General features: G+C 36.3%; 1 protein-coding gene across 1 annotated transcript in view; it reads left to right on the top strand.

Moving 5' to 3' along the window:
* The window catches only part of MAN2A1 (mannosidase alpha class 2A member 1), a 111957-nt gene extending 90045 nt beyond the window's left edge, over window positions 1–21912 (top strand). Inside the window, exons 20-22 of the mRNA XM_032095476.1 lie at window positions 13733–13927; window positions 18461–18571; window positions 18926–21912. Of these exons, the coding sequence (XP_031951367.1) occupies window positions 13733–13927; window positions 18461–18571; window positions 18926–19078 (459 nt within the window). The 3' untranslated portion in view covers window positions 19079–21912. The remainder of the gene's footprint in view (window positions 1–13732; window positions 13928–18460; window positions 18572–18925) is intronic.
* The last annotated feature ends 603 nt before the right edge of the window (window positions 21913–22515 follow it).

Genomic DNA, 22515 nt, shown 5'->3' with positions numbered 1-22515 from the left:
TTTACTGAACAAGCTTTAAAAGCTGCTAATTAGTGTGAGTTCTGCTTCTTAACAATGTTAACTGAGTCTAAACAAAGGTTGACAAATTATTTCAGCTGAATGGGTAGAAAGAAAAAACCTCTTTTAAATATAATTTTCCTAGGAAATAAGATTCAAGTGGAAATATTTAGACGCCAGACATAAAAACCTTTTCAGTTCATTATGATTCTAGGAAAGTTGAGACCATTTTGTTGTAGGGGTATTTTTTATTTGCACATATCTCAGTTTGCTGGTTTGTGTCTTAGTCTTTTGAATAACCTCAATTTTCTTTCAGTTCTTTGTATTTTCTCTTTGTTTTTTTCTTATCATTTTCAAGAAGGACAAAATAAGAAGTACATCTTTGTACTGAGGCAGTATGACGTGATGACAGTGCTGAGTATATTTTAAAATCATTGCATACCTAAAGATGAGAGGTTGTATACCAAGCTGCTAATGAATATGCAGATAAATTGGAATTAATTCTGGTTTATAATGGATATCATTAACCACTGTGAGAGGATGATAATATCAAGCTTAAAGCTAATTTTCAGCATTTAATGATTGACAGTGGGGTTTTTTTTTCAGGTTGTACATGTCATTATGATTTTCTAGTTCCTCATCATGTATAATGCACGCTGCATATTAACTGCATTTATCAGTGTGATGTGCAGCTACCCAAGCTAACATGAGTTCAGCAGCAGTCTGGTTGTGACAACAACAAGAACTGCACAGTTTAATCCCTCTTTACAAGAGGAAACCCGCAGAGAGATCTGTACTGCCACCCAAAAATTCCTTAGTACCCAGGGTAATTTGTGTTGTATTAAATTAGACTGTGGAGCTGGTAAGTAAGAATTGCTGGATATAGAAATCTATGTTTACATTAGAAAATAATTTGAAACAACAGTGGATCAAATCAGTTAGTACCATTGTGCTTGCAGTGACACTGTGAGCAGTCTTGGTGTTTTCTGTAGAACCATAAAATAACTCACTAAAAGGTACTTCTGGAACTCTTCCGCTCTAGTCCCTGCTCAATGCAGTCTATTTTTGTGTCAGAACAGACGTAAAAAGTTAGTCATGCGTTCAGACCATAATTAAGATGTGATGGGTTAGAGCATGTTTAGTGCCGTACCTCATGGGGAGCTCCTTGGTTACTTCCTTCTAAAATGAAACTGGTCCACACACACTGAGGTTGCTCTGCAAACTAGTACAGTGCCCCCCTTGAGTGGGGTTGGCCACAAGTTCAGTTTCAGAATAGATGCTACTTCAGACCAAAACACTCCATTGGAAAATATTTTGAAGTACTTTTGAAGTAATATTTTGAGTCAATTACTCACTTAGAGTAAAGGCAACCTAAACAACTCTGGAATGTCCTATTTAGTGAAATATTTACATGTGTCTGTGCATATGTTTGCTAATTTGTTTGTGATACCAGTCAGGTATCATCTCAGCAGAATAACAGTGTAATTCCCTTTTTTTGTTTAAATCATCTCTCCTACAAATTTGAAAGATTCTGTGCAAGTTACTGAGAATCTTTCAAAGGAGAAGGGGCAGTTGCCTACTACAATCAAAAATTTCTGAGGTGTTTTGGATACCTGTGTTCCAGCACCTTCCTTTCCCCATAACTCTTCATGCTGAGCTTATAATGGTTTTAAATGGCTGCAGAGGACTTTAGGGGAACTGGTTCTTTCACACTCTTGAAAGGACTTCGAAGAAAATGGAATCAGAACTATGGGGGAGTAGGCGCAGTCCAAGAGGTGCTTGTTGTCCTAACTGATCCAATACGCACAAGCCCCAGGAGCCAAGCAAGAGGTTTTAAGGAAACATTTTCTCTCTGGTGTTGTATCTGGAATTCCCCATTCATATATTCAGAATGTTCTAGAATTATGTTTTTCAAAATTTACCTGAACATTAGTAACATTTTCTGATTCATGCCACTGTTTCAGTTTTAAAGTAAGGGTAGTACTCTTTCTGTTTCATTACACATACAATCATATTTTTTTTTAGTCCAGTTACCCAGAAGGTAGTTGTTATAATAGCTTAAAAATAACCATGTCAGAAAAAATTATGGTGAAATTATATGCAGTTTATATATGTAATCAGCTACGGTGTGACTCATACTCTGACCCTGATTTTGTTGTCAAGCCCTATTTTATTGACTTCAGGAAACATGAAAGCCACTGGAGGAGAAAGTTTTGACCATTTGACATCTTTGCCATTACAGACTTTTCCTAATGTGTATTCCAAAAGATTTCATTCTATCTTTTCTTAAAAACAATTCTGAGGAACAGGATGCTTTCTGCTCTTTGTGGAACTTCCCCATAAAAGTATGTCAAGTGTAAGATGTGCAGTTCTTTAATTAAAATAATTGTGCATCACTGGTGAAATTACTGTGGAGAGCTTTTGTTATCACTGTATCAACCAACAGTTTCTTTTAATTTATATCTCTGAAATACTTTTTTCCTTCCCCAACTGCACCCTGAACAGTAAATTGTAATGACAGTTAAACCACATGCATGTCCTGAAGTCTGAAACTCACATGTCCAGTGCATGGATAGAGTGAAATTCTTAATAATTCTTAATAATTGTTGGCATACTCAGTCTGTATTCTAATATGTTCTTAATCCTAACACCGCCTGGGTTTTGGCTCTTGAATTCTAGCTCGTCTAATCAGTCAAAAATATGCATTCAGATACTGCCTCTGCAAAAGACTTCAGGTTGATGTGTTTTGCTGAAGCTTTTTTGGTTTTGTATTTGTGGGGAGGGAAGAGACTTGGGGGAGAGGTGGTTGGGTTTATATTTTCTGTTTGTTTGTTTTTGGTTTTTTTTTTTCCCTAAGATGGATACTAAAGCTTTATTCACAATTACAGTATGGTTTGTTAAGTGAGCTGTGTTTGTAGTAAGAGCTGGGCAAATTTTGTTTCACTTTACATTATACTCACCCCATTTATTGATAATTGTGTTCCTCAGACCTTGGATGTTTTTACTGTATTTTTGATAAAATTTCTACATACATCTTTTTCTTCTACTAGATGTAACTAATTCTGCTTATATGTTCATTTTCTCCTTGCAAGCATTTTTTGGCTTGAATATCTCTTTGAATCATCTTCTAATATTGTCTTCTTTTTCCTCAGATTGTTAACCAAGAACTGAATTCATGTCATTTTTTAAAATGAAGGGAATATTTAGCTGAGAATGAAACTGAACACAGTTTATTAATACTTGTCAAAACAGTAAATGTTTTGTTCTTTTTGAAAATAGACTACTTTAGATTTATTGTAAGTTTTGGAAAAATAAGCATTAATACCTTTTTATATTCCGAATCCCAGCATGATATATCAATATAGGAGTGAAAGAAATAGGATTTATAGGAAGTAATAATATATTTTTTCGTCAACGACGTAGCTGAAGAGTAGATGCCATGCCAGGCAAACACTTTCTTCTTCAGATTCCTATTTCATACCTTGTCTTGACTTAGTTAATTTATATAACTGGATTTATAGCCTAGGCTTGAGCAGAGAGCCAGGATTCAATGGCTCAAATGGCTGTTACTTTTGGGAGAAGTCGTTTAGAGGAAAAATAATACAGTTAATAAAATCACAAATATGTGGGAGATAGTCGAACTCCCTTTCTTGCACCACGTACAAGTACTTTTTTCTTACTAAATCTCTATCAGTACACACTTTCTTTGAAAATTTATGGTTGGTGATACAGCCATTTTTGTCTGATTATTGTGTTGCATTTGCCCCTTATTGGTGTGTTCATTTCTAATGCATGTGCATGTTTCTCACTGTAGCTATATATTATACTGTGCATTGCTATGCTACATGTAACCACACCTTAACAAACATAATTAACTTGGTGTTTCAAAAAAGCAGAAAATTGACATTGGCTTAATTACTGCCATTTAGAAGCTTTTTCACGCCCATATGTGACAAGCTCAGAAACTCTAATATCATTTTTGATTGTAACTGCCACAGTGAACTTATCAAGTACGTACAAAATTGTTACGGTTTTCGGGGTTTATGGTGGCCACAGAAGGAAAAATAAAAGATATCTTCCTCTTCCTTTCACACAAAATCTTGTTTAGAGCCTTACCACATATATTTAGTAAGGGGTGAACACTACTACTGTATTTCATTTGAAGAGATATTCAGGTACATGTTATTTCTTCCCAGCTTTGCATAAAACACTACATTTAATTCATTCTTTCTTCTACTACTGTGTAGTTTATACTGGTTTTCTTATGCAGGAACTTCGTGTTTGCTACTCAAGAAAAATGTTTCCATTTCTTATTTACCTACAAATACTCTCTGCTTTCAGGCAAGCACTGTCATTGTTTTTATGTCAGGACACTTTACAGCTTAATTTCCTTCAAATATTTTTTTCACGATACAGTGACAAAGATGTGTCGCAGAAAGCTTTTAGGTAAAGACTGCTTTGTCTGCAAGCTCCATTCCTGTGTTGGTGTTATGAAACATTCTCATCCTGTAACAGCAGCAGCCACTTGTAGCTGACTCATGGCTTGAGTAGGTAGTACAGACGACTGTCTTCCGTTGGACATACAGCTATGTCTCTTGTGTTCTTTTTTCTGTAATTATGTACATCTCAGCAGTGAATTACTTTCCTTGGTTTGGTTTTATCTGTCTTCATTTGCATGTACCTGTCTACTGGCTCTGGTTAGAAAGAATTTTACCTCAGTATTATGCATAGTATTCAACCTTGATCTCTCCACTTTTATCTTATATAATTCACCAAAGGACAAGGGCAGGCCTCTTTACTGTCTTTTGTGAGCTTATCTCTGCTGGTGCAGTTTGAGGTCTGAAATTTAAACCTTTCTGTATCACCACTTCTAGGAAGGCCTAATTCTTCCTGCAAGATCTGACTGTAGGGCAGAATCCTTCCTAAAGGAGGGAGAAAGTGTGCAAGTCCACCTTCTTGTATTCTCAAATGAAATGACTTTCTGGAATAATCTCCTTGCACATTCAAGTTTCCACCAGTAGCAAGAATTTTCCATGAGGACCAGACTTCCAATGCCTGGAAATTAGCAGATATCACTGTGTAGTTTCTGTCCTTAACATCAGTTTGTTTTAACTAATTCCCCATCAAAACTGAACTCCGGAAAATCTCTGATCACTGTTTTCTACCGTCATTGGGAACAGGATAAACTCTTGCCAAACATCTGGGAAAATCTAACACCAGGTCACTTCCGCAAGCCTAGCATGGGGTATTTATTTAGGCATTAAGTCCCTCCTCCTGTGCCATTATTAAATATTATAAACACTCTAAGAAGAATTAGAAGAGAAGAAATAAAATTGACAGAAAAGGCTATAATTGAAGTATAAAATACTTTTATTGCCGAGGAAAGCATGTCATGCTGTCTGTCTGCTTTTCTGATCACTTTCATCCAGCTATATTGATGGCTGCCTATTTATCAGTCTTAGTAATTGTGGTGATGTGCTTATGATCATGGTGACTAGATACTTTCTTTACCATCTGCACTATTCCATAGACCAGTGAGCAGATGTTCCCCAAATGATCTCTTCATAGAACATGATTTCTGTTATGGTATCTAATTGAACACTAACTTTATTAAAATGCAGTCACCAAAAGAACAGTGAGAGGTGGAGCAGGGGATCACTAGCTGCTCCTGAGACCATAAAAGGGAGAAAATTAGATTGTTCCTGGTATGAAACCCAACAAGATGGATCAGCAGAAATTTCCTTAGAGTAAGAAAATTCTGTACTTTTTAATTTTTTTTTTTTTTTATAAAAACAAGAGGCTAGCTGTGGGTTGTTCAGCAGAACTGGCACAGGAGGGGAAGGAGAACAATTGAGGAGTATAACAAGTAGGAAAAGCAGGGGTAAAAGGAGCATAAAAGGGTCTGATGAAATCCAGTGCTTGATCACCACAACCCATTCTGGATTATTAAATCTGATTTCCATGCAAGTACCCAACCTTTTCTGAATCTGTGTGAGCCATCAGCTAACTTCAGGTAAGACTAGGAAACAAGCAGAGTAAGAGGTCTGTGTGACAGCTGTTGGAGAGAGAGATACACTATTGGACTGAGGGACCAGTACAACTGTCTTCCAGTTGCTGACAAGACCTGTATTTTCTGTGTGTGCCTGTAAATAGCAAACTGCAAGCTGACAGGTCACAGGACAGCTCCTGGAAGAATGTGAAATCTGAGCTGGTGAACCATTAGGAGGCCTAAGACTTAAGGTCTAAGGGCTTAAAGTCCACACTGAGGTATCAGTGGTTGTTGAGAGTGCTTGAACTCCAGACCTGGTCAGCTGGAGGGCACAATCAGGTTTGGATTGTCTGTTCTACTTGTTTTACCTCAGTGCTCTGCTTTATGTGGGTTCTGGCAAAGGTGCTGTCACTGCTTACGTGTATGGATGGCCATGTGTTTCCATGCATGCCTAAAGGAATAATGCTCTGCCTTTCTCCTGCATGGTCTTGGAGGGGCAGAACCACAGCAGGCTCCTATATATCAGCCTGGAATGAGAGGAGTCGCCTCTTGTTGGAGACTACCAAATTTGGCTCTAGCAGACTGGGAAAAATTCCTCCTGTGGATCCAGATTTCCCTAGATTTGGTTACCTGCAACAGTCCCAGGTTTTTTCATCTGCAGTTTTAGTGCCAACTAAGCATCAGTACAGAAAATCCTTTTTTAGGGTCACTGAGCCAACACACAGTCCTGTGGATATTTTATGGTGCCTCAGAATTTTCATTTCTTCTATAATCAGCCTCCAGGAACCCCTTTCAGTGAGTGTGGCAGACATGCATTTCCAGTTTAACAATGCCCAAGTGAATTGATAGAAAATTTTCCATTCCGTGAGATAAAGAGATGAAATCAGATTTACTCTGCTCTTATGAGTCGTCTTTTGCTGGTCACTTCAATAGCTATCAAAAGACCCTAAGCACTCCAGGTCATGGCTCTCAATTAAAGGACTTGAAATCTAATGAAAAAAAAAAAATTGATGTGCAAAAATGTAACATAACTGATGGATTTTTAAGTGTAGACAAAAATGTATACACAAACAATTCTAATCTTTATATTTATCTGTATTTTTGCCCACTAGCTTTTCAGGAAAGCCAAATGCTCTGGTATAGCAGAAAATAATCTGGCATCAGTATCCTTGTTTACAGTCTTTTTAAGATTCCAGAATATCTGCCTGTTCAGTACTCACATTTGTGACTGTTGTTCCTGGTTGCCATTTACCCAGGGTTTCCTAAAAGTCTAATTGGTCTAAGCTTGGTTTTTTTACAGAGATTACCTGAAGATTGTTCTGCTGAAGATTCTTGTGCACCTTGAGGTCTTAGATGTTCTGAATCCTGCTGCACAGAGATCTTCCTATCACCTTATTTGATTTCCATACAAAATTCCCTCTGCAAACACCAGCCATTTTCAAAGCTGCTTGAAGTCTTGGTCACTGTTTCCTTTGACAGATGCTTACATTAACCTTGCACTCTTGGACACAAAAGGAATTATTCAGCTCAGAAGAATTAATCCAATTTACATTGGTGGTTAATTGCTATTTGTTATATTAGGGGTGTAAGACCCATTATCTTTCTTCTTTCCTTCTCAAAAGCACTAGGAGTTATTACAGGCATGCAAAAATCTAGCTCCAAGTATCAGTCTCAGAGGAAAGGGAATGATTCATCCATATCTGGAGGACTTTCAGAACTTGTCAGACTTTGATTATTCTTTTTGTATTACAGTGTGCAACTCTGAATGAATTTAAAGCATATGCATCTGATTTTCACTTGGTGAGATAACAACCAGGCAGTCTTGCATGCAAAGCCTGTTAATAAGTTGAAGCCATTTACTACTTGATGTCAATTTAATGAACTTGACTAGTGTCAGTCTGAAATAAAACCTGAATTCCTCTGCTAAGCTGTGAGCCTTAGGGCAAAGTGTGTATAGAACATTGTGCAATTTTCTCACTCTATGACTGCTTAGAGACTCCATCTTCCACAAGTGGCGAGCCACTGTAGTTAAGGATTCAACTGTTTGCATTTGGGGAAAGATGTACGTCATTTTAAACTTAGGCATCCACCCTTACCTGTCACTTATTTTTGTCATGTGTTGTAAACCTGTTATTCACATCATCAGTGATGTTGTCTGCTGTTTGTTTCTCACCTATAAGCAGCCTAGCACAGTATTACAGAATCAATTTCTCCTATAGAAGCAGCATCTCATCAAACATGTTGATGGATTGTCAGTCTTTGAATTGAAAAGAAAGAAACAATTTTTTTTTTCCATATTTGTCTTTGGAATTCTTTGACTCATATTCTTGATTGCTGTCAGTTGCTGTATGATTAAGATATTTAAAAATATTGTCTCCATATGCTTTGGTAATGAAGATGCTCTGAAAAGTGTTTTTACTCCACAGATTAGATTTTTCAGTCCAGAAACATTCTCCTTTGAAGAGTACTGTCCATTGGTTTTCTGAACCTGTCAGAGAGAAAGTTGATAAAAATTGTTTCCTGACACAACATGAGAGAGAATGAGAAACTTTTTCTTTCCATTAATAATCCAAATTGTTTGATATCAGATTATTTTTGTCTGCATCCCTTGGTTTGGTAGGCCCAGAATTGTACCTGTTTCCAGATTTTATTTGATTGTTCTTACACACTGATTCAGCATCCATATTTTAGCATGCTAGATCAGGTAGTGCGGATGCCAGTGGGCGTTTACTGTTACAACTAAATTTTTTTGGTGACTTTGTCATCACAGAGAAGAGTCTTGAGAAGGAGAAAATAGTCAAGATAATGTGATTTGATAAACTGCCTCAGTTTCCTTTCCTTACTTTTAGATGGGAAATTTTGGATTACTTGTCAGTGTTGAAAAGTTCATTGGTTCTCCATTTGCTAAATTGATGTCCAATTATCAACTCTTTCAGGTTTACTGTCTTCTCTACAGAATTTTCCATTTCTTTCTTCTGTTCAATTACTAAATTATTTCTAAAAGGTCTAATTAGCATTTTTTTCTCCTCTAATTAAGGACCTTAGTTACTTAATTAAAACCTTTACCAGAAAACCCTCTGAGTCTTAGAGGTAGTGACTTTTTACACAGGCAGATTGTGATTCAGACAAGGGGGAAAGTTTTAAACTAAAAGTAAGGTCAATTAGATTGGGTATTAGAAAGAAAACCTTTACTCAGAGGATGAGGCGGCACTGGAAGAGGTTGCCCAGAGCAGTTGTGGGTGCCCCATCCCTGGAAGTGTTCAAGGCCAGGTTGGATGGGACCCTGAGTAACCTGGTCTGGTAGGTGGCATCACTGCCTGTGGCAGAGGAGTTGGAACAATATGACTTTTAAGTCCCTTTCCAACCCAAGCTCTTCAATTATTTTTATGATTTTCAGTAAAATAGCTCATTTCTGATAGAAAGGCACTTTTTATAGATGAGGCTATTCTTAAAACTTGTTGCAAATTGTAAGCTAATATTATATTGGATTATGGTTTGTGTCTCCTCAAAACTGAAAATTTAGAATTATTCACCTTGTGATGACAAGGAAAGATCCTAAATGAGGCTCCATTTTGTCTATTGCACACTTGTTCAAAGGGTTGTGTTTCAACACTGTTTCCAATTGGATAACTGTATATGCATGTACTGTAAGATGGTTAAAAAGGCAGTATTTGCTCTGATTAGAACTCATTAAGGCAGCACATCATCATCTGGCATTCATCAGATTCTTGCCAGTACTTAATGTTTGTAGGGCAGCCAGAGGAGCTCCATTCACACTTTGAGTGATAAATGCTGTCATTGAAATTGAGAAAATAATGTCACTTTGGAGAGAGCAATACTTTAATTAGATGGAGACTGTGGGACTACATCTTCTGACGCAGCATCAGCAGGGTACTGCTGAAAGCCATCAGTGTAGTGAAGGTGTGCATAGAGTAATTATTTTTCCCGTGACATTGTTTGTGTGTGCAAACACTTCTCATCTCTCTTTCCAGAGAGTTCTGTTTAAATTCTGGATCACTACACTTTAAGGGAAAGATATACTCCAACCCTTCCATGATTGTGATCTGCCTTTGAAGAGTCCTTCTCAATCTTGAGTGAAAGCATTGTCTTCACCATGTTTGCAAAACCCTTTTTCCCTTCTGGCTGTCTTCTGGCAGCTTTTGACATCTTCTGTACTCTCCATTTCTATTACTGTTATACAGATTCAGTGAGTGACTGCACTTTTTCTGTTGGGGCAAACATCCAGAAAGGACTGTCATTCCAGATGTGGGAATACAAGATTCAACATAAAATTCCACCTAAATCTTAGTTCCAAACTGGATAATGCTTAAGGACAATGTTCCTGCCTGTGATACTACATTTAGACACAGTGGGAGCAAAAATGAGGCAAGCTGGATCAGTTCTGGTTCTAGCATTTGCCAGTCCTTCAAGGCTGTGCTTCTCTGCAGTATTTTGTTTTAAACAATATAATAGCATGAATAGATTATTTTTCTGATTCATGTGTGATTTGTGAGATATTTTAGGTTCTCAGATACAAGCAGTCAACTTACTTTACAGGGGAAAAAAGGTGAAAGATGAGAAGATAAATGGCAATTAAATGTTTTGACTGACTTTAGCACTTCTATGGCAACAGAGTGAACAGTGTTCCTTTTGGGGTGAAAAAATGAATTCTTCTTTGAAAGAACATGGATATGCACATTTTCCTTGTGTATAGAGCATGTATGCAGGTACTTGAATGGAACACTTTTAGATTAAGCTGTACATAGAACAAGCTTGCTCATACTGTAATTAGAAGACAATCATGGCAATGAAGTCTACCAGTGATACGAACTTTTCAAGGTAATGGAAAAAAAAAAGTCACAGCTAAACTGAGGAATTAGAAGACTTAAGACTGATTAAAGATGCAATAAAATGGCAGATGGAATTCAGTATAAACAAATGCCATGAGACACATAGAGGAGCAATCCTCTACAATGATCCACTGTTATTATTTGGGGGTCATAATAGATACTTAAAAATACTAAGCCTCAATTCTTACTAGATACCAAAGAAGCAGAGTGTTAGTTATTCCTAAAGAAAGCACCAAGAATAAACCAGAAATTACCATTTTGCATTGATTCAGCCGTGGAATATTTTCAATTTCTTCACTGTTAGCTGTATTTAATGCTACTGCAGGCGTACAAATAAATATGCATACATGCCTACACACCACAAAACAGAAATTACTATTATGGTTGTCCATTATAAGCTGAAAAATAATCCTCCCCTTTGCTTTAAGTGTCTCCCATTTGTTTTTTATTTCCATGTTTTCAGCCTATCATAAAATGCAAATTTGATCTATCAGTAAGATACTATATCCCAGGGTGATGAGGGAGCTGGCAGATGAGCTTGCGAAGCCGCTCTCCATTGTTTACCAACAGTCCTGGCTCACTGGTGAGGTTCCAGATGACTGGAAGCTGGCCAGTGTGAATCCCATTCGCAAGAAGGGTAGGAAGGAAGATCCTGGAAATTATAGGCCAGTCAGTCTAACCTCAGAACCTGGTAAGGTTATGGAAAAGTTTCTTTTGAGTGCCATCACACAGCACCTACAGGATGGCCAGGGGATCACACCCAGCCAGCATGGGTTTAGGAGGGGTAGGTCGTGTTTGACCAACCTGATCTCCTTTTATGACCAGGTGACCCGCCTGGTGGATGTGGGAAAGACTGTGGATGTTGTCTGTTTGGACTTCAGCGAGGCCTTTAACACTGTCCCCCACAGTAAACTCCTGGAAAAGCTGGCAGCCCATGGCTTGGACAGGTGTGCTCTTTGCTGGATTAAGAACTGGCTTGGATGGCCGCACCCAGAGAGTGCTGGTGAATGGTGCAGCATCCAGTTGGTGGCCAGTCACTGGTGATGTCCCTCAGGGATCTGTGCTGGGGCCAGTTTTGTATAATATTTTTTTTTTATGACATGGATGAGGGTATTTGAATCTACTCTGAGTAAATTTGCAGATGACACTAAGCTGGGAGCGTGTGTCGATCTGTTGGAAGGTGGGAGGGCTCTGCAAAGAGACCTGGAATGGTTGGATAGATGGGCAGAGTCCAGTAAGATGAAGTCTAACAAGTCCAAGAGCCGAGTCCTGCATTTTGGCCACAATAACCCCCAGCAGCGCTATAGGCTGGGGACAGTGTGGCTGGACAGCGCCCAGGCAGAAAGGGACCTGGGGGTACTGGTCGACAGCCGGCTGAACATGAGCCAGCAGTGTGCCCTGGTGGCCAAGAAGGCCAACGACATCCTGGCCTGTATCAGGAATAGTGTGGCCAGCAGACCAGGGAAGTCATTCTTCTCTGTACTTGGCACTGGTGAGGCCGCACCTCGAGTACCGTGTCCAGTTCTGGGCCCGTCAGTTCAGGAGGGATGTTGAGACGCTTGAAGGCGTCCAAAGGAGGGCAACAGGGCCGGTGAAGGGCTTGGAACACAAGCCCTGTGAGGAATGACTGAGGTTGTTTAGCCTGGAGAAAAGAAGATTCAGAGGTGACCTTATCACTCTACAACTACCTGAAAGGTGTCAGGTGGGGGTTGGTCTTTCCTCCCCGGCAACAACTGACAGGACAAAAGGACACAGTCTTAAACTGCACCAAGGGAAATTTAGGTTGGATGTTAGGAAAAAGTTTTTTACTGAAAGAGTGATAAAGTTCTGGAATTGTCTGCCTGGGGAGGTGGTCAAGTCACCATCCCTGGATGTGTTTAAAAAAATATTGGATGTGGCACTCAGTGCCATGGTTTAGTTGAGGTGGTCTTAGGGCATGGGTTGGACTCGGTGATCTTGAAGGTCTCTTCCAACCTGGTGATTCTGTGATATTTTCAGTAAACTTTCTGCGAAGTTTTCACTAAATACCACCTTTTAAACTGTAAACAAGCAGGGGTTTATCTGATTAAGTATGCTAGGGAAAAATAAGAGCAAAAGAAGTTTTCACCCATTTCTACTCTTCACAGACATTCTAAAATAGAAATTGCCTTTTTAAAGTTCTTTTGTTTTCTTTTCTTTTCTTGGGTTCTCTGGAGGTTTAACTAGTTGTTGTGAATACGTAAGATTTGGTCATCTCAGGTTTGTAAGGAAGCCTCTGCAGCCAAGTGAAAGCACTGCAAATATAAAACTTTGGAAAGTACAAAATTTGTAAAATCTTGGGATAGAATACCTTTGGTTCTTGCTGGCATGACATCCAAATAAAACTTCTGGAAGAAATTTTTTGCAGTGCAGACCAAGACAAAGATGCTAGCTGCTATTTCTTCCAGCAAATAGTTTAAAGGAGATAGACTTAATATAGAGGGATTTGAGATGTAAGTTGGAGGAAGAAAGAAATACAGGTCAGAAAGTAATAGGAAAAAGGAGGCCTGCAAGAGTGAGTCTGCCTCTCCCTATATAAAGAGATACTGAATAAATAGGAGCAGCTTGCTAAAGTAGTAGCTTATTTCTTTCTCCAAACTGTATTATTTAAACATCAGAGGCTAACACAGAAACACAAGGAATGTTGAAAATTAGGTATCATCATAATTTTGGAAAGTGTACTAGTGGTTTATAAAAACAGAAAGTATACCTATTAATAGACGAATATTAGTGGATGGTCCAAAGTTTCCAAGAGTAATTGAATGGGCAGTCTAGAAATTAAAATTTTCGATGTTATTATTGGAATAATGTATAAAGTGGGTTTCAAAATTCAGACATGACAGTATGTTAACTGGAATCATTCTTTTGTATTTTGCAGAAGGAAGAGAAGGCACCAGTCAGTTTTCCGTCACTTCTTAGTCATATGACTTCTCTTTTCTTAAATCATCCTGTAATTCCAATGACGATTAATGCAGATTCAGGTGTCCCAGAGCTGATAAATACTTTTGCTCCACTGATGTCATCCATGCCTTGCGACATGCATATAGTCAATCTGAGAACAATCCAAGCAAAGGTAAGGTCAAACCACTGGTTTTTGTGAGGAAACATATGATACAGCTTATTAATATAGTCAAATATTTTATTCTTGTAAAGTACTTTGTGGGCGGGTTTATGTGCTACAATAAACTGCAGTGTGATTATGAGCTTTTGTCAGTTCTGCAGTGTCTGACTAACATGAAATGCAGGGTTTGTTTTTTTACTACATATTAGTATGTATAGTGCAGGATTCCGTCTCTGGAGAGGGAACATTTCAAATGAATTCCCAAAGTTTAAGAGAGAAACATTCATATACCTCAGCTTTTTTCTCTACTAGAAGAATTAAATTTAAGGCCATTAGACTTTGTTCTGAGTGTGTTTTTAATAAAGGATGTAGTTGTAAACCCAAATTTTATTGTTAAAATATTATTAAGCTTAATTACAAGACCTAATTTAGTTATTCCAACAGCATCTCATAAGAATTGGTTCCCATGAAAACATTCTCTGGTAGGCAAACCCAAACCAAACCAATACAAGCAAACAAAACCCAAACAACTAACCACCACCAAAAACCACCAAAAAAACCAGCAAACAAAATACCAACAAAAAACTCAAAGAAAAAAGGCTCTTCTGTACTCAGTGTTTATCTCCTTCTGAGGAAAGAAAGGTATGTACCCACCAGAATTTAATTTTCCCTTTAATGAACTGAAGGACTGGAACTTGTTTTGCATTCTTTTCCTGCCAACTGTTCTATAAATTCTTTTCAGTTTTTCAGCTCCTTTCAAAATGTGATTATGATAACTTTATGTTGTATTGCAGTGCTACTCAGTAGCGCTGCTACCACAGTGAAATCCCTTTTTAATTCTGTCGTACTTAGATAAAACTATTTATCCTTTTTCCTCTAGAGTCTCCATGATGGCTGAGCTTGTCTGCATTAACATCAGATTATATTCTGTTTAATCTGTTCTTCATTCGAAATCTTAATCTGTATTTTAAAACTTAAACAATGTTTGCTTTCTCATGCTTTCTCTATAAGTAGTTCAATCTTGTGTAAGCTCCTTCAGCTGTGACTGATCCTTATTTTGAATTTCGAAGTGGAAAATGTCTTGATTTTGTGGGTCTTGTGCCTTTGAAAAGTTAGGAAGGAGTCTGATACTAAATAAACCTTCATGTCAAGTGATTATTTCGCACTTCACTGTGAATATTTTCATTTGCTTCAACCAGCTCAGCATTCAGGTTTACTTTGACACACCAAGTTCAGGGGCAGACCTTCATGAACATCTTTCCTCTCCCGTTTTGAGGCGTAAATCCATCCCCTTGTTTGTAGGATCTGGGCATGAAAGCTGTGAAAAGAAAGACTTGCTTAGTGTCTGCTTTTTGAGTTCAATCTTACTACTTGTAAGTGAATTCTCTGATTTTATCTGGACTCTACTGGCTCCACTGTCCCAACTGGTATAAGACTGTTTGAGACTGTGATCTCTTCCCTGTCCACAGCTGTATGTTTCATTGATTACTGATTGATAGCTCTTGAACTTGCAGCATTAATATGTCCACTTCAAGGTGAAAGCTTGCAGCTTTCACAGTCATAGGATAGGAGCACTATCATTATAGATAGAGTGTTCTTCCCCACAGCAAAAATGATGCTATGCCTTGCAAATAATTCTGTAAATCGCTCCTCATTTTCTGCTTCTTTTCTCTTGCTTCCAAGAATTTGAATGACAGGTGCCATAATTTGGCCTGACACAATGAATTTTTTTCCAGAAATGTTGCGCCTCTCCATTGCTTTAGCTGTTGAAGTTGATTTTCCATAATCCATTACAATTTCAGAAAAGAGGGTACCAAATTTTTTAAAAGTTAAGATTTAATGTAGAAATCAGAAAGAATATTGTTGCTGTTGTAAGATATCTGATCTTGTAATGGAAACGTCAAATGCCTTAGGATTACATCTGAAGATTTTTTTCTTAATGGAACTCCAGCTTTTAAGAAGTTTGACAGATATTTTACCTGATCTAAATAAACTGGGACTTAAGGTCTAGAACACAGTTGATTTGTCATTTTATACTAAGCATAAATACATAAATTTGTCATATTGCCTAAACTTTTCAGTGTATGTCTATTAGCTCACAGTAATTGAATTTTAAAAGAGTTTAAATGATTTTTCTTTGTCATCAAAATTTTAGCAGCATTACCCTGGGATACTGGTTATGAGAAAACCTAGCAATATTTTTTTTTCCTATGAGGCTGCATTTAAATTCTCAGAGATCAAAATCAAATCAAACTTTGGCAGCTCTTCTTAGAAAGCTAGTTAGAGATTTGATAGCACAGTGTTTAGAGATTTTTTGTTGAATAACAGTGCTGTGAAGTTTTACAAGGTTAAGAATGTTGTTATTTGTTGAAAATTGGGGAGTTCATTACAGGTTTTTGTGCAGTTAGCATGGTCATGTTCAGAAGGTGTATTTGATGAAAATTAAGTTCATCCTTGGTCAGACATTCATTAGCCTTGAATGTATTTAATCTCATCTACCTAGAGATGATGTAAGAACAGGTAAATTAAAGTAGATGTGGAGGCTGTGACAACTTAATCTGTCTTTCACCTGCTTTGATAATGGGTTAGAACAGCTTTATTTTTCACACAGGGTTGCTATGTGCATGGTGGAAGGTGGAGTACTAGATCCTACATATTTATACTTAACAAAACACTTTTACTCAGGGCGTCATTAATTGTTTGTTACCTTTTTGTTTTAAATCTTTTGAATCTTAATTAAGATAATATTTAATTCTAAAATATTGGGAGATGAAATATTCATGCCATCATTTGAAATGCATACATGCATTTTTTATGCAGATTACTAAAAGATAATTTAAGTGAATTAGAGGAAGTGTTGATACCCATTACTGGCTTGTCATTTTTAACATTAATTTACCCCATAGGAAGTCAGACTTTTTCAGTATGAATTTTAATGTTTCACTAATCTGATGTTTAGGCAGACAGTATTATTTTGTGTGCATAAAAATATCTACTTTTAAGTGCAACACTGTCACATCAGTGACAATGAAAACCAAGTCAGGTGTTTCATAGTAGGAGAGGGAAAATAATTCTGTCACATCACAGTTGTCAACTTAATTCATGTAGAAAGTAGTACTGCTGTTCCAGTGAACAGGATAAGAACTTCTTTAGTCCTCAATGCTAGTAAATACTGGAAACTTGTTTTCCTTTGCTGAATGTAGGCACTATTTATTAATCAAAAAGTTGATTTTAGGTGGTTATAAGCTAGTGTTCAGAGAATCTTTTCAGGCTGAGTTTTATTCATGATTTGTAAACTATGCAAAGTTTCTAACATTCAATGTTTTACTAAAAAGTATCTCATTTCAACTCCAGATACTATTGAGTAAAATTTTACTGTTTTAAATGAGGAACTTAAACCAACAAAATTTATAATTTTTTTATTATATGGGTGAGTACTTTATACTATAAATTTTTTGTACTTTGAATCTTTGTCATGTTTCAAAGAAGCTGGTACAAGCTGATCCATGATCTCCTTTACGAAGAGAAATTTAGGTGGAAAGTCTGTTAGATTAAGACCTCTTTGGTACACCTTCAGGAGCTAATGCATCACAGAGTGCCTAGTGCTTGTTGGTATTGGTTTCTTCAAGCAGCAGATACATTCTAAAGTACCAGAAATGAAACTAACTCATGGCAGACACTTTTGTGAAAAAGCACCAGTATAAGAACAAGTAAACCAGAAATAAGAAAGAGAAAAATAGCCTGAAGAACGGGCATGGCTTTGGAGAGAGCCATCTTTTTTATGCTCTTATTATATATATAATAAGATTAAGAGCTGAAGAATGTAAAACAACAATAAATAAACAAATAAAGTAATGCATCATAGTAAATAAGTGACTACGGTGAGTGTAGGGGTGCAGCCACAAGAAAGACATTGACACAGGGGAGGGCAGTGGAGCTGGAGAAGGATCTGGAGCACAAATCTGATGAGGAGCAGCTTAATCTTAATATCTATTAAGGTTCTGAATATCTTTAATATCTATTAAGCACTGAATGTCTTAGAGATAAACATAACATTTATTTCATATGGGTATTTCAGTGTACACTTTTCTGTATGCCTTAAGCCGAGATAGAGGGCAGTTTCCCAACATGAAAGTTTGTTCAGCATAATCCCATTTAATATGTGAAATTGAGTATTGTAGTTAACATATGGTTTCTAGTTTGCTTTCTGTTTTGCCATCTAATTTTTGTGGGAAACCAGTTAATACAACTATGATAGCTACTTTTCAGTCCCAAACCTGTACGTGTGCATCTGTTGAGCTTTAAACTCAACAACTTACATATATATTCTGTAGTACATTATATGTTCCAACTCTTTGCCATTTAGTTCTTTCTCTGTTTAGCTTTATAAAGTGTTTAAAAAAAAACATTGACAGTTCAGTCTAGGCTGAACATTTTTTAAGGTGTAAATGTCTCCATAGCTGTATGATGATAATTTTTTTGGTGTCCTAAAATGTCTTCCTTCCTGATACTCTGTGAGCAATCTTTTATATTGTTTGTTTGTAGGTAGATACCAAGCCATCTGATGAAGCTGCTCTGGTACTTCACAGAAAGGGATTTGATTGTAGATTTTCAAACAGAGACACGGGTCTGCTCTGTTCCACTACTCAGGGAAAGGTATGGTTATTAAGCTGTAGGAATTTTGTGATAAAATTTTTAAAATAGGTTTGGGATTTTCTTTAGGCAGAAGAGTAAATACTGTTTTGTTTAGAAACAAGAAGAGTTCAAATCCAAACATTTCTAGTCATTTTAAATATACTGATTGAATTACACTGAAATGTAGCAAATGAATACTGTTTAAAAAGATCTAAATTAGTGCACAGTATTTGATCTATGATACTTAAAAATATTCAAAATCTTTGGCATGAGAATTTCTATGCTGGTACCTTCAAGGAGCTGTACAATTTTAAGTTATATACTACTTTTTCTAAATGTAGGTGGTTTTTTTTGCTTTTTTTTTTTCCCCTCCAGATAAAGGTGCACAAACTCTTTAGCAAATTCAGAGTGGAAAGTCTTACACCCACATCTTTATCTTTGATGCATTCACCTCCAGATGCCAGAAATATAAGTGAAATAAATATGAGTTCTATGGAGATAAATACGTTCCGGATTCGGCTGAGATGAAATCTGTCTTTACTACTCAAATAGAGAAGAAGAATCTGCAATTGTATCTCCTCTGAGTTTCACGTGCAATAAGAAGCACATCAATGTTATTCAAGCTTCTGGATACTGTGAGAAAAAGATGCATCCTATAATTTTTTTTTTTATCAACACAATGGAAAGCCATGTTGCAAGCAACTTTTTTTTTGTTCAGGTTTTTTTATTTCCCCAAAAAATAGCAACCTCATTATCAGTTAATGCAACAAGTGAAGAAATTTCTATGGATGTTAACCTCTCAATAGATTAAATCTCAGGTTAAATGCTAATTAATGATGTTTTTGGTGTTTTAATTTTCATAAATAGGGGATTAGATTTTAAACAGCCTTCTTTTCCTGATTCTTGATGAATTTATGTACAAATAACTCAGTGTAGGAAGTCCTGATGCAGCTTGGAAATAAAATGGAATAAAATGTTCCTGTGTGGTAGCTAATGTCCAAATATTTGCAATCATTTATATAAATGACAATAATCTCAATTTATTCCACAATTAATTTCAATTTATTCAACACAAAGGGGATTATTAATTGTGGTAAAATGAAAGCCTGCAGTACTTGTGATAAGTGATGGTAGATTTTAATACTTCTACCATTCACCTGAGTTATGTAAATAGGAAAACGTGAACCTACAAAGTAATTTTGCAATGGAAATGTTTGTTAAAACTCCCATTTTGTTACTTGACACACTGGGATATGTGCAATTATTACATTACCATGATGAGAAATGTCCATAATTATCATGAGTACAAGATTTTTTATAAAACTCATTTAGATACCAGTGTTCTCTGAAATGAGTTTTCTATTTCAAGATTACCATATCAAAATAAATGTGCCTTATTTTTTGATATGTCTTGTTACAATTTTGGTGTCTATGTTAATGTTTTTGGGGAAAAGGTTGTTTATATAATACTTAAGCTGTGTATCTCCTGTTTGACAATGCTGGCCACACTGATCTATGTACTCCTGCACCAAGTTTGTGCTATCTTATTCTGAACATTTTGACTATTTGAATGTATTAATATTATGTCATGACGTGGAACACCGACAAAAAAAGAATAACTGTAGAAGCTAAATTCAGCTGCTTTCAAGAAAATTGCAACTTGATGCAGAGAGTTGATAGTAAGCAAGACATAGTTTGCAAACCCATCAAAACGTGCTTGCATGTCACAGAATGTGGTGACCTGTTAATTCAGAATCATGTGCCTATATTTTAAACAACGTTTTTCTAACTTGGAACCTCATATTGCCAGTGTTCATGTTACTGAAGAATGGAGATTTTGCTTTTTCCCATATTAGTTCATATTTAGTACTTAAGCCATCCAAGTGTGAGTATTTCCCTAAGTAGAGCTGCTGTTTACAGTTAATATATATAAACATTCACTTGCATATGAGCCCATTTTATAGTCTTCATTTATTTTCATAGCTTGTTCTTCTATGTCTTGCTTATGCTTTCCTTTTCCATACCTTGTTGCTTATCCTCAATACTAATGCATGAAAAGTCATCATAACTGGTAAAAAGATGTGCTAGCTCTAATATTGCCTCCTGTATTTAATTTCATCATTGTTGTTCAACAATTATATCAAATATTGAAGTCTATGAAATTATTTCATGTAGCTACAGGCTATCTAAAAAGACAATGAAAGTCATACTTACATTTCATGCATTGTCACAGGTTGGATCTCAGTTGAGATTGTGTAGATTTTCTTACTTAATTCAATCTACTGTGTGTTTTGTAATAATGGGAATACTTAGTAGGATCTGGTGCAAGTTACATCAAGAATATAGGAACCACTAACCACAAATGGAAGAATCAGATAGATCCAATTAATGGATGTTTTCATGCAATAAACATGTACTGTAACTTTTCTTAGAAAGAGTATTTGAAAATACTGTTTTTTGTTGGAACTCAAAGCTTAGTAGGCTTGCCAGCAGAAATTTCTCATACCATTTATTTTGTTGCTTCTTCAGAATTAAAATGTTTAAGAGACTTCTATGTGTTCTGTGCAACAAAACATTCAAAATACTATTTCAGTTTTGTTAGGCAGAAAAGGAAAATTTTGATGCAATAAAGTTTTAAAGTATTTTGACTCTTGGAATTGCTTTGAAAGATTATTCATATAGCATTTGTTCTTTACTTTTATCATCAGCTGTACAATCATGATGCCTGAATTTTCCTTAACCAGCAGATGTAATCCTTGTTCCTTTATTTTGCTTCTTTTTGTTTGTGTGATGACAGCTTTCAATTCAAGATCCTTTCCTGAAATCCTTAACTAAGTCAAAACTCCCGTCAAAGTCTCAAAAAAAAATTTGCTTGAATTGGTTCAGAATGTGGCTGTCAATGAGGTTGTGTTTTCATTGATTTGGGCTTTTGTTGGATTTTTGGTTTGGTTTTTTTTCCACAAGTCTCAATGAATTCTTATGCAGTATTTCTGTGAATTGGCCATCTGATTCAATTGTATTATTTTGGGGTTTTTCTGTTTTTATAGCTGCTGGGTTTGTAGCTATTGGTTAAGAGAAATCAGCATCTTTACCTTGCCAGTATGATTTTAAAGACAATGTTGTGTAAGAAATAGTTTAAAACCTTATAATTACTTTCCAAACCAGAATTGTACCTGTTCTGATTTTATGGTTTGGGGGTTTTTTACATTCCTTAATCTTAATTTTCTTTGGTTTACTTGCTCATATTGTCTGAAACAAACTGATTTCAGCTGAAGGTTTTTGATATTTTCTCTTGGAAGGTTTTATATCTTATGGGGATATGTAAAATAAGATCTCTAATAAAAGGTAATGTTATTGTGAGATATGGTCAGTGTCATTAATGCCTTGGCTGTAAGAAATTTAAAAAAAAAATTTAAATGAGAGAAACAAAAAAGATTACTTCTTTGAAAAGTTCATACGTCAGTATCTGTTGGGAATAACAGTTATCTGTAGTGAGATGAACTCCTGATCAAAGGTGCAAGCTATTTCACAGCTGCCAAACAAAAGAGGATAGATACTAACTTCAGAGATGTAAACATGTGAGATTGCACAGTGTGGGAAGGAAATGGGCAGCTCTTTTGCAAAGGAACTCTTGCACTGACTTTGTAGAAAATATTAGAAGGTTTAAAATTCTAGAGTTTTTTTTTTACTTGAATTAATGTTTATCTTTGAAGCATTTGGGAGCAATGAAATGGAAGCTGTTATTGTAAATTAACAAACACACCATTAGAATATAGCAAGTCAGAATAAAAGTTCAACTGTAATTAGACTGAATGCTTTTTAAAAAATTATATAATGCTAATATAATGTTCTGTAATTGCTTAGGGCATGTTGAACAGGCATAGATGTTTGGCAGGTTTGCTTCCCAAAGTGTTGGTGGAGCTTGAGCATAATGACTTGCAAAGACAATAAAGTATAAATTTCAG

The sequence above is a fragment of the Corvus moneduloides genome, chromosome Z (genome assembly GCF_009650955.1).
Source record: "Corvus moneduloides isolate bCorMon1 chromosome Z, bCorMon1.pri, whole genome shotgun sequence".
In the NCBI taxonomy this organism is placed as follows: Eukaryota; Metazoa; Chordata; class Aves; order Passeriformes; family Corvidae; genus Corvus; species Corvus moneduloides.
Note: the sequence above shows the minus strand (reverse complement) of the source record. Positions and strands in the feature narration are given on the sequence as shown.